The sequence below is a fragment of the Symphodus melops genome, assembly GCF_947650265.1.
Source record: "Symphodus melops genome assembly, chromosome: 18".
In the NCBI taxonomy this organism is placed as follows: Eukaryota; Metazoa; Chordata; class Actinopteri; order Labriformes; family Labridae; genus Symphodus; species Symphodus melops.
Window position 1 is genome coordinate 20,192,849 of NC_136708.1, and position 16,313 is coordinate 20,209,161.

Here is a 16,313-nt window from a genome sequence, read left to right on the forward strand (position 1 = left end):
CAGGAGCCAATCAGCACCACGGACAGCTCCTGCATCCATCCGTCCATGTGGGGCAACGCCCCAGCAGACAGCTGGCACTTTACGCACTTTGATTGTGGCGTTAACATTTGTGATTTATTAAAAAAAACAAAAAACGTCACATTAACATGTAGGAAGTGATTAGTAATGGCCTACGATCATATGTGGATATCAAGCATTCAGATCTGTTTTTTTCCCCCCTACCTGCGCTGATAAGCACATTATGGGGATCTGTCGCTTAGCAACCACATTGTTTGGCTGCAGATCAACGAGGATTATTGATCAATAAAAAACAAAAATTTTTACACGAGTTACAACATATTGTTTGGTAACTACTCTAAAACGAATTTCAGACAAATATGGTGTGTATAGTTTAATGATTCCTTAATTTGCCTTCTGTCGTTGCTGCGTAGTGACGCACGTTTTCTGCGCACACGCCGCTGTCCTCTCTTTTGTTCCCCATTCATGAAGCGACGTCAGTATCCCGGAGATGTGTCAACGTAAACTGTAGACCCCCCCACCCCCCTCCCCTTCACAAAGCAGGCGACTGGCCCTTTAAGGGTTATGTAGCCGGGCTAGCCGATGTAGGACGAGCCGACCGTGCGTCTGCCTGCCTGCCTGCTGCGCTCCGGCTGCCATCCTCATCATGGCCTCCGCACAGCCACCACCGACGCCACCACCGAGGATGAACCGAACAGTCAGCGGCCCTTCCCTTCCCGCAGCGGAGACGGACGTCAAGCCGAAACAGAGGCACCGGTAGAGGCAAGCCGCGCCGGGGAGAGCCGCCACACATCCCCATGCCACCCCGGTCTCCTCCATGCCTTCGTCTAAAGCCAAGTACAGCTATTCGATAAAGAGGGGTGCGAACCCGGGCGGCGGCGGCGGCGGCAGCGGCAGAAACATGACAGCGAACAGGGATTATTCTGTCAATCTGTCCGTGCAGCAAGTGCTGAGCCTTTGGGTGCAAGGCACGACGCTGCAGCACTTCACAGGTATGCGGAATGAATGCTGTTTTCATGTTCACACACAAGCCATCCCAATCAGCGTGTAGACTACTGGATAGTGGATTTTGCCTGTACCGTTTGCGCGTCCATTTTAAAGCAGACAACATGTGTGGTGTTACATCTCACATGCTTTAGTGAGCAGGAAGGGCAGAGCTGGTCCCATGAAAAGGGGGTACCACCTCAGCGCCCCCCACCCCCTCAAGCTGGTGAATTCCAGCTATAAAAAAAAAAAAAAAGCCACCCATCTGTCCACGCCCGAGGACTCCGTGGATGACATGAAAATAATCACAACATGCGGTTAATTAATCTTTCTGCTGCGTGAATGCGCATTGACTGAGTAGTAAATTAAGTGGCGGTTTCTTTTTCTTGCTCCTCCTCCTCCCTCCATCCTTTTGCCTTGCAGTCCAGTTATGAAGGGGCAATTAGAGGCAGCACCATCAACTCTGTGCAGGATATCTGTCTGGGATGGTCTAGACTCTGGCATTAGTGAGGATGAGTAAAATCAATGCTGTTCTTTTGTGTAGTTTCAAATGGGAGAGACGGCTTTTGTTTACAGCTAGAACACAGTGATGCACTGATCGTTGAATTGTTCTTCACCAACAGAAAAGCAAAAACGCCTGCGAGCTTATTTTCTTGGCGCCTTGTCTTTTCTTTTATGTGGACGTGATTGACAGAGTTGCTAAGATGGATGGTCTTTGTCAGGTAAATGCTATTGTACACCTTTTAATTATGAATACTGTAAATGAGCTTGAAGAAGGGGCAATCATGGTGTTGAAACACCATCAGTCATGTTCTCAGGAAATAAAACAAATAAAAAGACAGGAGAGGTCTGTGGGCATTTTATATTTTCCTCCCCAAACTTCTTCAGCAAGTACTTGATGCAACAAAAAAATTCTGGCCACCATCTGTGAAATGTGCTTCCTCTGTTTCACCCTCAGATGTGTGATGAACCACATATTCCGGGTTAAAGTGGGATGTTGTGAACAACAGGGCTGCTCTGTCGTATAAACACAAGATTACAGGCATTCTTGAATTCCTCCCCTGTAGAGTGAGAGTGAGGCACAGACGGGATGTAGGGTCACAGCTGAGTTGGCACAGACCCATCTTATGAAACGCAGCTGACATCCTGTGTTGAGAAACGCATCAAGCAAGAACATAAAGAGAGAGGCGGTTAATGATGCTGAGTCAGCAGGAAGCCGCGGCGCTTGCAGAAGTTTGCGGAAACGGAGCTGCAGCGGCGAGTCGAAAAAGCTGCGAGAAGCTGACGCGTGAACTGAAGTGAGTAATGCGCACGACACTGCTACCTGATCCCCCCTCAGTTCATCAACCAGGTGAAAAACGACCTCCTGAGACATAAATAAGGTCGGTGGAAGTGTGCGAGCAGATGTTAACTTTTAGGAGACGTCAGACACTCTGCCCTCTCGCTGAAGGCCCCGTGGGAGTTGCCTTAACAAATGGATTTCCTGTTTATAATTTGTGTCCTTGCAGCAGTTTCACTTCAGCAAGCTATAAAAGGAACATTTGCTTTATGATGGCAGATATGAATGCAAGGAACCATGTTAGAACTGGTGTGAAAACAAGTAACTGTATGTCTCTACAAGCTTGTCTTTGAAAGGTTGGTTCACTCAAATTATAAAAGTAACATTCAAACAAACCTTTCCAGAGACCTATTAGCTCTGAAGCCCCTTAAACAAACTGTACAGGAAGTACTTCCATGAAGTAGACGTGTTTCCTCAGTGCTTTTACTTTGTATTTCTGTGGTCATAAGTCATGTTGGACAGTTGAAAACATGTCAAGTTCTCATACCTTATCCATACTCATACATTGGCACAAGAAAGGTGGTAACCCTAGACTGTATAAAACATGGCCATAGTCTCAGACAGTGATGTCACCTACTGGTTTCTGAAGGAGTGCTTTTGAAGCCCATACATGTCGGTCACCATGTTGACAGTCAACCAAGAAACAGGCAAAGAGCTGGACCTGAGGTGGGCCTGAAGCCTCCAGACAAACCGCTACGACCCATCAGTCCGTTCAGCCGCGCTCCTGTATGTTACTGCCTAACGTGGACAGTCGAAGAACTGACTCAAGAAGAGGTAGATTCTTGGTAATGTCATGAAGTAGTTGCATTGTAGTACAGTTTGTTTAGGTATCCTGTTTCAATATCAACTACTAGCTTGCCAAAAAAAAAGTGTGTTTCGAAGCTGAGGAGAGTGAGGAGTTGGTGGAGACCAAAAACAAAGCTGGAAGCCAGAAAACGTAGATTATTGTTTATCACTATTAGCTTCCGTTCTTTAGTACTAATAACACACTCTACTGGTGCAGCTTAACAGGTTTTTGAGCAGTGAAGCTACGCATGGTTTTAAGGCACCTCCACCATCTGTTTTAGACACCCCTTAGTTTGCCAGATAGGAGACCAGTTATCATGGCAGGTGTTGCAGCAATGGAAGCGGACAAGCAAACTAGTTCAGATATAACTTTAAAAGCCTTGGCGGCATTATTCTTATAAACTCGACCAGAAATGTGCTCAAGCTGGCTAAACACTGAAGCTTCAGTGTCCCTGTGTATTGACTCTAGTGAGGAGGGCGGTGGGCTGCGACTGATCTCGCCAATGTTTCACTGTAAATGCTACATGAGAGTTACATATTGCTCCTTTAAAAAAAGATAAAAATCTGTGAAATATCTGTTAAATATTAAGAACATCATGTCTACAGAAGTCTCTCTGCAGTGCAAGCCAACACAGCTTCAGCTTCATTGCTACCAGCTGGCCATATCCCACCTCTCAATGTCAGCCTATACTGGAAGGAATCCATCATTCTTCCTGCTCGTGGATGAACTCAACGCTCTGCACAGCTCCCGCTGTGTGAGCCTGCAGTCACGCTACTTCCACTGGTTCAAATTCTCCAACAGCCCTTGTGCTTGCGCAAGAGAAACCCTGACCCCTTATCAAGCAACTAAAATTTTTTTTTTTTTTTTAATGCTCCAACGATGACGGTCGAGCTTTAAAGATGCCGTGCAGACAAAGACCTCGATCTGTAGTTGCGGATTAGCAGAAGTTAATGCCGTGCTGTGACGGTGTGTTTTGGCTGCTCGTGTCTCTGAACATGACACAGCACTTGAAGGGAGCGCTTCTCTCTCACCTTATAGGTGCGTTTCTGAGCGATGAGCACCTGCGCTTCTGTCCCCTCAAATGACCCGTGAAGGCATCTTCCAACACCTGTAAAAAAAATGACCTGCCAAGAGTCCTTTTTATCAGCTGGAGTAAATAACCAGCCGTGTGTTTTTACTGCAACATTTTGGAACGTAACATTTCTGTCTCTTGCTGTTAATTAAAACCTTAAAAAGATAACAGAAATAATTTTGACCAGATGGTTTTGAATGGTGCTTTAAACGAAGAGCCTGTGACCATCTATCCACCACAGACAGATTTTACTGACATTTGGCTCTCAGCGGGCCTTGGTGTCTGACCCCGCCCATCAGTGTAAGTGGGGGAGGCAGGTTTCGGATCATATATGTAAGAGGAAGTTCCAATATCACAATTTAATTTGTTATTTATATAACTGCTTTGTGTGCAAGTGGAAGTCTTTTATTGAAAATGAATCTGCGATATGTGCATAGACAATGGATGATAAAACTCATTGTGCAATCATCTTTGCCTCCATATGTACCCGTCATGTTTGGTGTCCATGTGTTTTCAATGCTGCTCTTTCAAATGAAAAGAAACAAGTTGTTGTTTCTAGTAAAGATAAAGGTCATTTAAATAGTATTAATTATTATTGTTTTTATACTCTTTGGGAGTTTAACCAGGTTGATCCCAGACTACAAACACTCAAAAGGTTCAGAAAATAAAAAGGCCATGATTTGATTGTCCTGCTGCCACACAAAGTTTAAAGCTTAAACTGTTGTGTTACCTTTGTGAGGTATTTTAACTGCAAAACACTGATTGAACTGCTCATAGTTTAAAACATGTAAAAGATTTCATCCATGACAGTTTTAGTGGTTTTTGTTTTCAAGTTGAGTTGAGTTGAATCCTACACTGCAGTAGTTGAGTTCATTTCCTTTGGCTCTGGTTCTCAGGCCGTCCTGATGGCGGTGTGCTCTGTAGGACACATCCTCCGCTGGCCCGACGTGCTCCCATGTTGAGCATTGTGTTAATCCGTCCAGGCTTAAGTTGAGCGACAGCTGCCCAGTCTGTGTGAGCAGGACCTGATGAGGGATCCCAGTAGAGCCGGGAAGGATGTCTGGGTGCTTTAATTTGACGACCCTGGCCCCTTCGGTCCCCGCTAGATTTTTAGGGAGGTGCGCAAGGATCCATTTAAAATGAAACACCAAGTACTGTAGGACACGTTAGTCCATACCAGCACCATGTGTATAAAAGAGAGGTGTCACCACTTTAACTTGGATACATTTCAGTGATTGGTCAAAATTCAAACTGGCCCATATACTAGACACAAACTAAATATGTCTTTATGTGTGAGCTCGGTTGGTTCTGTGTGTGTTAATTATGGGTTCTGTGTTGCTGCAATTTGTCAGCGCTTTGTTTTCAGCAAGTGTGAGACACGATGAACCAAAAACTACAGGTGTCTCTTAAATCTCCTGGGTGACACGCAGCCACCCACATGGCTGCGTGTCATTATGGTATGTCAGACATTTCTAATGATGGCAGACCTTTATTGATTTCTATATCACGGACCAGATTGTTAGCTGTATTTATTTTTGCATCCCTTCCCCCCTCTCTGCTTTTTTTTTTGTGAGATTGAACCAAAGAGTTAGTTTGTTAGAACAACTACAGAAGAAGAAGAAGCTCTGTTTCTACAATCATTGTAAGGAAAGAACACGACTCAGATTTGGAGCACACACAGATCGGACTCAGCAATAAGCAGTGAGAGACGTTCTGAAAAATAAAGACTTTGGTTCTCTCGGTTCCAGTAGTGTTGATCGTTGATATTGAGATATTTCTGCTTTTACTCCAGAACAAACAACATGTCTCCTTTAACCTCCTTTTTCCTCGTTTCCGAGTCTTCTTCCTGTTTTTTAGCTGTTGAGACTGAAGCAAAGATGGCGGACCTCACATGGATTTGTGGGTCAATGATCGAGGATTGGGTTCGGCTGCATCCTGTGCCCTCCTCTTTGCTTCCTTATATCCTCGTCCCCTCGCTGACGTCTCCCTCTCCTCCCGTGAGATGGACGTGCGATGGTTGAGTAGAGACAGCGGTGGGTGATCTAACGCTGTGACGCGCCCCGTCACGCTGGACAAAGAAGCCGCTGTGTTGCGGTGCTGTCACGTCTCTCTCCAGCCGGCTCGACAGCTGATTACCCGATCAATAAGTAGATGTAGGTGCTCAGTCGACTGTGGAACAACCAGAGTCGATGGATACATGCTAGAGAGCTCGCTCTGTGTCTTTAGATGTTTACATCACACAACAAATGTCACACTTCCTGTTTACGTCCGATCGTTAAAAAGGGAACTGGCCTTTTCTTTTACACAACATTCCTTTGCTTTTGGGCTGATCTCTTCCATCCATGCAGGACCCCCCCCCCCCCCCCCCCTTTCCCTTAGCCTATCTCTTTTCTTCTAGAATAATCCCTGGGCCAGCTGGCTCCATCTTGCTCCCACGGTGCCAGGGGTTCAGAGCACGGCCCCTCGTTGTCAGAGTACGATGAGGCCAGAATCTTTTTTTTAGTTTTAAAGTGAAGCCTGTTAGTTGGACAGGAAGAGGAGGAACGATTTTGGATGCTGTTGACGACTTATGAGGTCCAACTTCTGTTTTGTCGTTTTCTAATCGGGAGGCGAAGCGCGGGCCTTGTTGGGATACTTGAGATTTGTTTTTCTTTCATCACAGTTTTGTTTGGCAGGTTTTAAAGCGCAAGTCATTATCTCTTGAAAGTTTTGGAAATAAGCTAATTCAGTTTTTTTTTTATTGAAACAAAACCAACAATGCAGACAGCAAGGCAAGTTTATTTGAAAAGCACATTTCACCAACTATCCAAAGTGCACTGTAGCGTGGTATAAGCCAATACTCAAGTCGATGAATTGGAGTCAGGAAGGCACAAGAGGAATCGTATCACTTCTAGAGGAATCATTTCTCTTCAGTCCAGCTGAAGGTCCATAAAAGCGACGCCACGATCTCTTGTTTCAGACGACATCTTCCATTAACTGCTTAATGTCTCGCCTCCCCAGCAGCTCGTCAGAAATCTCTCTCGGAGCAGTTTTATACATCTCAACCTCAGGTCCATTACCACGCTCGGCTGCCTCCTTCATGAGCCCTGACTGAGATGGTGTTGGCCGTCGATTGAAATCCTCGCTCACAGAGAATCTGTGCAGCCTGATCTGTAGCTCCCAACGAGCTCTCAAACCAGCTCCGGTACGAGCACGGCGGTAAAACGCATCAGGAAATCAGCCAGGGGTCCATGGAGCAGGACAGCCATTCTCTCGTAACCATAGCGACCTGATGTGTACTCGCCTATGCAGGGACTGTACAGACTGTACAGGTGAAAGACAATATGTATAAATAAACTGTCAATGTTGAAACACTAGAAGCTCATTTATCCTTCATTTTAGTCCAGTCATCAATAAACTACATCAGTAACTAATTTTGGCTTCCAGCTGAAATGAAAACAAGATTATCAGGCTGATGTCACATTTCTTGTTGGCGATGACGCTCCTCTCTTTTTATCTTGGGAAATGAATCCAACCCCCCTTACTCAACCCAAGTCTTTTTCTCCTCATGAACGAGTAATCGATTACGCCAAATTATTTATTTTCTTACTGTAAAAAAAAAAATTGTGAGTCACTCCTCTTGTCTAGCTGCTGTGTTCAACAGATCTGCTAAACTCTGGTCCAAAAAGCACTTTGAATATGAGAAACCAGTATCAGAGGGTCCAGCGCTGCTGTGGACGGTTTTACATTGACGTTAGCTAGCCGCGCCATGCGTCGTTAGCCTTGTTGTGTCTTGTGTCCGACGAAGCTTCTCTATTTTGACAACTTGGTCATAAGATCTGAGTTCAGCTTGAGTCAAGATGACGAATCCGTTGAGTCAGATATGGTGAGCTCAGTCGCTGACAATAAATGATCGTCAAGATGATTTTTGTCACAACTGAGCAGCCCTAACGGAATCCTACATTTCCCATAATGCTGCTTGATTTGATTTAACTACCCGGGGAATAACAAAGCTGGCCTTATCAATGCAGGGAGAGTTATGTTTACTTGATGAACATTCACAGATTCCAACTTATAATAACTCTTGCATCATTGCGATGACATGACTTGATTGACTTTTACAATCTGAGCCGTCCAATCAGCAGCCAGAGACATTCTAACTAACTGTCTTTGTTTAATGTTCATGTTTTCCTTGCTGTGTCTTCCTGTCAGAGATGTGGTACTGGGTGTTCCTGTGGTGTCTCTTCTCCTCGCTCTTCCTCCACGGGGCGGTCGGCCTGCTCATGTTGGTCATGCTGCAGCGCCACAAGCGGGGCCGCCTCATCACCCTGGTGCTGGTCAGCGTTGGTTTTCTGGCCTCGCTCTCAGGAGGGGTCGTCACCAGTAAGTCCACTTTTCTTTCGTTTTTGTTACGGTATTTTCTTTTTTTAGACTGACCTCAGCTGGGTTCAACGTCCAGTCAGCCAAGAAGAAGAAGAAGAAGAAGGTGACAAGGAGGAAGAGAGAGAGTGAGAGGGGTAGAGTTTGTGTTTTGACTCCTGTCACACAGAGGACGACCGAAGCTGACTGAGTTTTTTTTGTCCCTGCAGCACAGGACGCTTCTTCGGAGACTTTTTTTTGTTGTTGCAATTTTTAACTTCGTTATATTTGACAGCTAAAGAGAGACGGGGGGGGGGGGGGGGTGCATATCTTGTGACGTACGCACATCTATAGACTGTGTCTTGTGTCTGGTGGGATCTCTGTGCGCCAAAGGAAACGGCTTCATCGTATTTCTAGGAGTTGTAGGATGCAAAATACGATCAAGGGGATAAAATACTGCCTAAATTTCAATTAGAATAAACCAGCTTTAGTCTCTGTATTTTTTTTTATTACAATATGCATCAAACCGTTTTTATTAACTTATCCCATCAAACTAGGAGAAGCCATATTTTGTCCCAGTTCTGCCTTAACCCTCCGTCTTCTGATTCTACCCGTCTATCTGCTCTCCGTCTCTGGTCCCCGTATTTATATCCATTTGTTTGTCTGAATACGTTCACAGTTGTATTTATTCCAGCCTTGCTTTGTCACCACTGTGACAGAGTGCGACCACAGCGTGTGTGTAAACAGACCCTCTATCAGTCCCAGTGTAGCGCCGGAGCTCTTCAGCTCAGCTCACTGAATCACTCTTCATCATGGATTCAAGCCGGCCCCAGAATAGCAGACGGTTTATAATTAACGTGCGAGCAATCGGTGAGAGTGGACCGTTTGTCGAGTGAGAGCGAGCGCACGCGCCTCGGCGTCGGCGTGCTTGGTTGTACACACGTCTGACTTAGAGGGAGAGACGAGGAAACAAAGCGTCAGCAGGGTGAAGTAAAGAGGACGTCTCAACGTTTAATAAAGTGGAGAAGTGAAGCTGTTATCTCCACCTGAGCTCGCTTTAATGAAAGAAATATCTCACTTGCAGTTGTGATGTGATGAAGGTTCTGCACTGCTGCGATGAGCTCACATTAAAATAAATACTACACTCAGCATATTATGTGTTGCCTCGACTTTTTAAAGGCAGAGCTCAGTTTAACGTCGCTCCCTCTCCTGTGATATCTCCATATTAAAACCTTGACTGGAGGCAGTGCTGCCAGATGGAAAATACATGGATATCGTACTGCAGCTTTAAAATGATCGTATTTTACTTAACACTATATTAATATGTTTTTATTATCTATGGTGACGCAGAAGAAAAGTCCAGAAGCATAAATGGAAATATTTTTAAAAAAAGTGTTTATAAAAGATTTCTTTTGGTATGGAGCCGATGATGTAGTCTGGATTGTTTCCTCTTACTTTTTCTTTTTCTTGTTTTTTTTCTCTCACCAAATAAAACTGCCGTGTTCTGCTTCACAGATCAGAGATTCATTAAAAGTTCCTGACTGTGTGTTTGTGTGCGACACTCCCGCCTTACTGTTTGTGGCTAATTATCGCGGAAAGCAAAGTGTCGTACGAAACGCGGGGAGTCGACACAGTGAGGGGCTGTGAACAAAATAATCCCCACTCACAGCGTGGAGCCACACAAGAACGCGATGACTCCTTTCCAATATGAACAAACGGTAAAGTTCTGCTGATGGGCGGAGGATACCGAGGATGGGAGGGCGGCTGAGTTTGTCCTCTGCAGTCGCCGTGCCAGGCCGTGACAGACAGCTGTGTTTATGCCCCTGACCGTCTGTTTACCCTCTTTGTGTATCAGCACTGCTGATGTTTGTTTGTTTGTTTGTTTTTTTGTCCTCCCCTCTGTCAGGCGCGGCAGTGGCCGGGGTTTACCGCGTGGCGGGGAAGGACATGGCACCGCTGGAGGCTCTGGTGTTCGGCGTGGGCCAGACCACCCTCTCCGTCATCATCTCCTTCTCAAGAATCCTGGCCACCCTGTGAAGAAAAAAAAACCTGCCGATGAGCCCAGGACAAACGCTGAGACGAGAGCGAGAGGACGAGCCAATCAGAGACCTTTTGAATGCTCAAAAGTGGCCGAGTTTGTAGATGATGATGATGAAGAAGAAGAAGAAGAGGCGGAAATCGCTCTCTGGCCCTTTGGAGGGCTGGAAGCAGGAGAGAGAACGAGAGAGCGCCGACCCGTGTTTCTGCTCTGTTACTGCCACAATCACACTGCATTTTAGAGGAAAATCAGTGCAGGCAGGTTGTCTTCATGCATGAGAGCAACAGGGACGTGCAGAGACGGCGTCGTGCTCAGCTTCTGAACTTGAAAGCCATGTTTCAGGTGTTTCCAGAGCTCCATCACTTTTGTGCCAACAGCCTTCTCTGGACATCCAGACGCCTTGGTGGCCACTGACTCTTGAAGGCTTTCTGTTGGGAGGGGGGGGGGGGGGGGGGCAGCAGATACGACTTGTAGAGGGTGAACAAGCGTGTGGCGTTGAGGAGCGTTTAGGATGTGGCGATCAAACAGTGTTCATCAGCAAAAACACCATTTTCCTCAGTGTTGCACGTCGGCCCTCGCCGCTTTCTTCTCCTCCACGGTGTTCACGATCACAACGCTCATTCCCCCCCCCCCCGAAAGAGTCCCATCCGAATTCGGAGCACGATTCCGCTCTGAGTTTTGCACTTTGTAAATGTTGGAGAAGCTCTTCGCCTCAGAGGTTGGGAAGTCAAGGAGGAGAAAACCAGCATCAGCGTCACGTTTGGTTCTAAACAGTGATTCATTGAGTGCCAACGAGAGCTCCCGTCGGAGTTAAAGGAACATGCGACGCGTTGAGAGATAAAGCCGTTTGTTTTCATTGGAGTCAGGAGTTTGCTGAGAAGGTGCCTCTCATGTCTGTTTATAAATATGAATCAGTGAGACCGTTAGCTTAGCATTATCTACATACCAGCGGCTGTAAAACAAACTTTTATGTTTGTTTTTTTTTGTTGTTTTTTTTTTCGGTCCCAAAAAAAGCATTTTCAGTTTGACACAGGTTGTTGTGACTGACTGTCTCGCAGCCGATTGGTCCAAAACAAACTCCCAAAAAGGAGCAAATCTTCATTTCCACGCTTCATTCTGAACATCAGAGAAGTCAGGTGTTAAAGAATGACTTTCAGGGCTGTGTTGGAGGATTTTGTCGCCTTTTAACAGAGGGCTCACTGTTTTCCTATTTCCAGTCTTTGTGCTAAGCTAAGCTAAGTTTTCCTGATTCATCTTCTCTTCGTTTTTTTTTTTTTTTTACCCCACAGACATGAGAGAGCCCTCACTTCTCTTCTCTCTCTAACTCTCAACAAGCAAACGAGCACGTTCCAGCGGAGTATTTCATGACCTGGTTCGAGCCCTCAGGAGAGGACTCGTTCAGGTTTGATTCAGCTCTGAGATCAGGATCAGAGTCCTCTTATTCAGGGTTTTAAGAGAGATGTATTGGTATTAGAAAACTGTAATAATGTCGGGCTCTGGCCTTCCTCTGCCCATTGTACGATGAACATTGTCTGCACTGACATTGTGTAAAGTCCCCCATGGAAAGCCACCCAGACGGACTGATTCTGCTGCTCTAACGGCCATTTTTCTATGGCTCCCTCTTCTTCTTGTTTTTTTTTTTTTTTTAATTTATCAGCCCATGTTCCTTAAGTTTAACTTTGCATATTGCACTGAGATTAATCTGCCTTGTTTTTAGCAAAGTGTACGATCACACTTCTCTGGTGTGACCCAGTCCAGGACACATAATAGAAAGTGTTTGAGATCAAGTGTGAAGAATGTGCTCGAAGCTACTATATGAACTCAAAAAAACAGCGACTGACGGGAAGATGCGCTCGGTTTTTATCGAAGATCAATGCTCATTACTTGGCTCGTAAGTTCTCAGAAATCTCTGATTCCCTCTCTTGTGCACAGCTCGAACGCAGGGTGAGAAGAGTTAGGTTTTAATACCAAAGTAATGCTCAACTTCTAGCTTTATTTAATTCTCTTTGTATCATTTAATTGTCATCACGGCCACGGATTATTAGTTTGATTCTGTTTATAGAAGCGTTTGCACATTGGCTCGAGTATCAAACACCCCCCCCCTCCCCCCAACACTTCCTAAAGCAGCGTTGGATGATGAGTTTGATGACAATGAGGTCGATGTGTGTGTGGTGAAGCGTGACTGCTGTGTGGTTTTGTAGCTGCAAAGGTAAACGCTGTGTGTTCGTGATGGTTATGTAATTGACACGACTCACCTTCAGTACCAGCTCAGCACACAAGAGGGTGATATTGCACAGAGAAGACGAGAAGTGGTTTGGCAGTCTGTTTGGAAGACGATTTGTGGATTTTAAAAATGATGAAACAGAGTGTGTGCAGACTGTTTTGATACATCAATTTAACTTAAGAAAATATTTTGTAGACTAAATTAAAGCCCCTAATTTAAGTGTAAAAGAAGCAAACTAATCCGTCTGTAACCGTCTTTTTATCCTCTGAACACTCGGCACATTGTCCATTCTGCCCGTTTGAATGTTTTAGCTCAATTTCAGGGACCAAATGTGAGCTGCTGCTGATGACTCACCTGCTGTCAAAGCGATGAAATCTCCGTTTGTGGGGCAGTTTCTGCATGTTCGTTCGCGTGCGTGTTTGCGTGTGTGCTTCATAGGAGACGTGATGTGTGAGTGTTGTTTCTGCTGTAACCATGTCTAGTAGGTATAACAGGAGATTAATTTATTTTCTGTCATTTTGTCACCCAAAAGGTTGAGGACCTAATTGAAAGCAGTCCACTGAACAATGTCTTACATAATGTGATGAAAACCTTTTTAATTTGAGGCGTTAGAAAATGACTTTCCTGCCAATGAGAACAGGACTGAAGATGTACGCTGAGTGCCCTTACTCTACATCCGGAGCTGTATATAGACGTAGTGTTCCAAAAAAAAAAACTCAACCAGAAGAAGAAGAGTGTGTGTATCACAGCTGATACGAACTACCAATCAACCAGAGAGTGTTTTACTTTTCACACAGTCGGAGTCTTCACACCCAGTGCCATGATCGCTCACGATGAATATTGCTCCCCCCCCCCCGCTCCGGACTCCGTGATTCAGCTGCCGACTCTGTGTGTGTGTGTGTGTGTGTGTGTACTGAAATATTAAAGGAGACACCCAGCAACTAATAATCCCTTCTCCACTTTAAAAACACCGTCACACTGCAGCTCAATAATCCTGTTTTTTTTTTTCATACACCGCCGCCCCCTCGGTCCTCTGACGTCCAAATGCCACACATTTTCCCCCCCCTGGATACTTTGTGTGTAACCTGCGTGAGCGCTGCAGCTCAGATAACGTGTGAATGGACAATACGGACAATCCAACAAGACAATGTTGTACAATAAACAAGTGGCACTTGTACATAATGTACCATATGTTCTTTTTTAATTTTGTACCAGCCGAACCGCTGATATTTATAACTGTTGCCTATTTATGTACAAAACGTTCTCCTGTACATACTCAACAGTCGGTTGAAATAAAACATCTTTTGCAGTTAAATGTCCCATGAGCGCTGTTTGCATTCTTGTTTTCCTCCTGAGAATGAAAGGCATCACTCTCCTCTGTGCCCTTGTGGTTTTATCATCTCTCTCTCCGTACAGATTTAAGCTTTTCTTTCAGGCTCTTATCCGCTCCCCTTCCTCCTATATCCAATCATCCGGAGGTGAAAGCATGGAAACACTTCCTGAACTAAGGTAAGAAAATGTTTACAATTTAAGTTAAATTATTTTAAGAAATGATGACTGTAAGAGTTTCTATCTCTGTCCGTTTTAGTTACGGCAGCCACTAAAAGTGAAGCATGCTGCAGATTTTCTGTTTATCAGAGATAATATATGTTTTAATAATAAAGCCATGATTTAGGATTAATTTCTGAGCTCATTTAGAGCTGATAACAGAAGTCATTACGTTTAATTAAGAATTGTATATTTTTGTGGTAATTCCCGTCTTTGCTACTTTACTTTTTGCGCCATCGAATGAATTTCACTGCCGTTGTTTCTTTGCAGATTAATCTTGACATTCAGAATGACATTTTGGGAACAGCATTTTTTATCACTTCATCAACAGAAGCTTAATTTCCCAGCCGGGAGGTCGCTGCTTTATTAACCAGGAGTCAAACGTTAATAGTATCTCAGGATGTTGCTAAATGTCAGCATGCTAACAGGCGCACAGTGACAAGGCAGTCTTAAAGACGTGAGCAGGTTACAATGTTCACCATCGACTTAAAAACTGTAAATTCCCAATATATCAATGCCCATCACAAGATATTTGACTTCATCCTGTCAGACTGAGGCACGCTGTCCATTTCTATATGCACTCCATGAGTTGCACTACAAAAAAAACAACCCTGACACGAATCAGCCTTGTTTTTCATTTTTTAGTCATAAACCAACAACGTTTTAGATGAATCCAATTGGCATATGATAATCACACAGCCGATCACACACACATACACAGTGATCTGATTCAATCTCTTAAAGTAGAGATGGTCCTCAGGTCAGCAGGAAGTTTGTTTAGGAGAGAAGGAGCGCAGTAACACCCTCCTCTTGGTTTTGGTCTTACAAAAGATTTCATCCATCATGAATCCAAACGGACATCTCATTTCTAGCTTTGGAAACTAAAACATAGTATGTTGTTACTACGATCAGAAACAGCGTCAGGCTGGCACCACAAAGCCCAAAGTGTGTGTGTGTGTGTGTGTGTGTGTACATTATTATTCATCGCCTGTGCTTGTATTGTCCTCGGGGTGCCAGGGCGTCATCTCCAGTCACGGCTCGTCTCCTGGTGGCACCGGGTCGGATCATCAGAGAGGAGACCTCGCCATAAATATCCCACAATCAGCCGCTGTGCTATTGCTGTACGTGCTCTCTCTCTGCAGAGACCTTTTTTTAAGAGAAGATTTGTTTTGTCTGCCCGAGGGCGAGAGGAAGTTGGTTGTTTTCATTTGGTGGTATGATATCCAGAAAAAAACCTTCCAGTACGTGACGCCTCATGGTTATAATGACGGGGCAGGACCTCCTAAAACTCTCTCATTGTACCCGAGACTCCGTGACTGAAGAAAACACAACTCAGACTCTGACACAAGTCTCTATTCTCAAATCTGATTTGACATTTTGACGCTATTCCAGACGTGTAATGTGCTTTCGCCCTCGGCTTGAAAGGATTTGTTTGTCGGGCAAATTTTTTCAAGGTTTTTTCTTTTCTTCCTTTTTTTTTGTGCGTAGCACGAATCCAAACCTCAGCAGAGCCGGTTGTCTTCGCTGTCTAATGTGTTTGTGATGCTGAGATACGCAGGACGAGGGCCATGAATAACTGTGAAGGAATTTAATCATGGCCGTAAATTTAAAAGAACAAAGGTCTTGAGTTGTTATCCCTCCGTTTTTTTATTATTTTGTCCTTTAATGATGGCCTGTGAGCCTGGTTTCAACACATCAGCTGCTGATTTTATAACCTACAAAGAAGCTGAGCAGAGCTGATAAGAGGTCAGTGGCTGCTACAAGGGCAGGAAGTGTTTCATAACAGGCTAGGGAATGTGACCTTGATATTTAGTCTTTGGTGAACTCAGAATAATGCAGACCTGTACTGATAGCTGAGGGAATAATGTGGGAGCCTTTAAGTGAGCTAAAAATCACACGTTATCACTGCTACCCACTGACAGTTTAACTACAGATTATGCTAATCTTACATTTAGCAACCTTTTG

General features: G+C 44.7%; 1 protein-coding gene across 1 annotated transcript; it reads left to right on the forward strand.

The window, feature by feature from the left end:
• Nucleotides 1-471: 471 nt before the first annotated feature.
• Nucleotides 472-13,318, forward strand: tmem170b (transmembrane protein 170B). The gene is made up of 3 exons (XM_079368452.1): nucleotides 472-1,010; nucleotides 8,392-8,562; nucleotides 10,445-13,318. The coding sequence occupies exons 1-3, from the start codon at nucleotides 836-838 to the stop codon at nucleotides 10,573-10,575; spliced, it is 477 nt and encodes a 158-aa protein (XP_079224578.1). The 5' UTR covers nucleotides 472-835; the 3' UTR covers nucleotides 10,576-13,318.
• The last annotated feature ends 2,995 nt before the right edge of the window (nucleotides 13,319-16,313 follow it).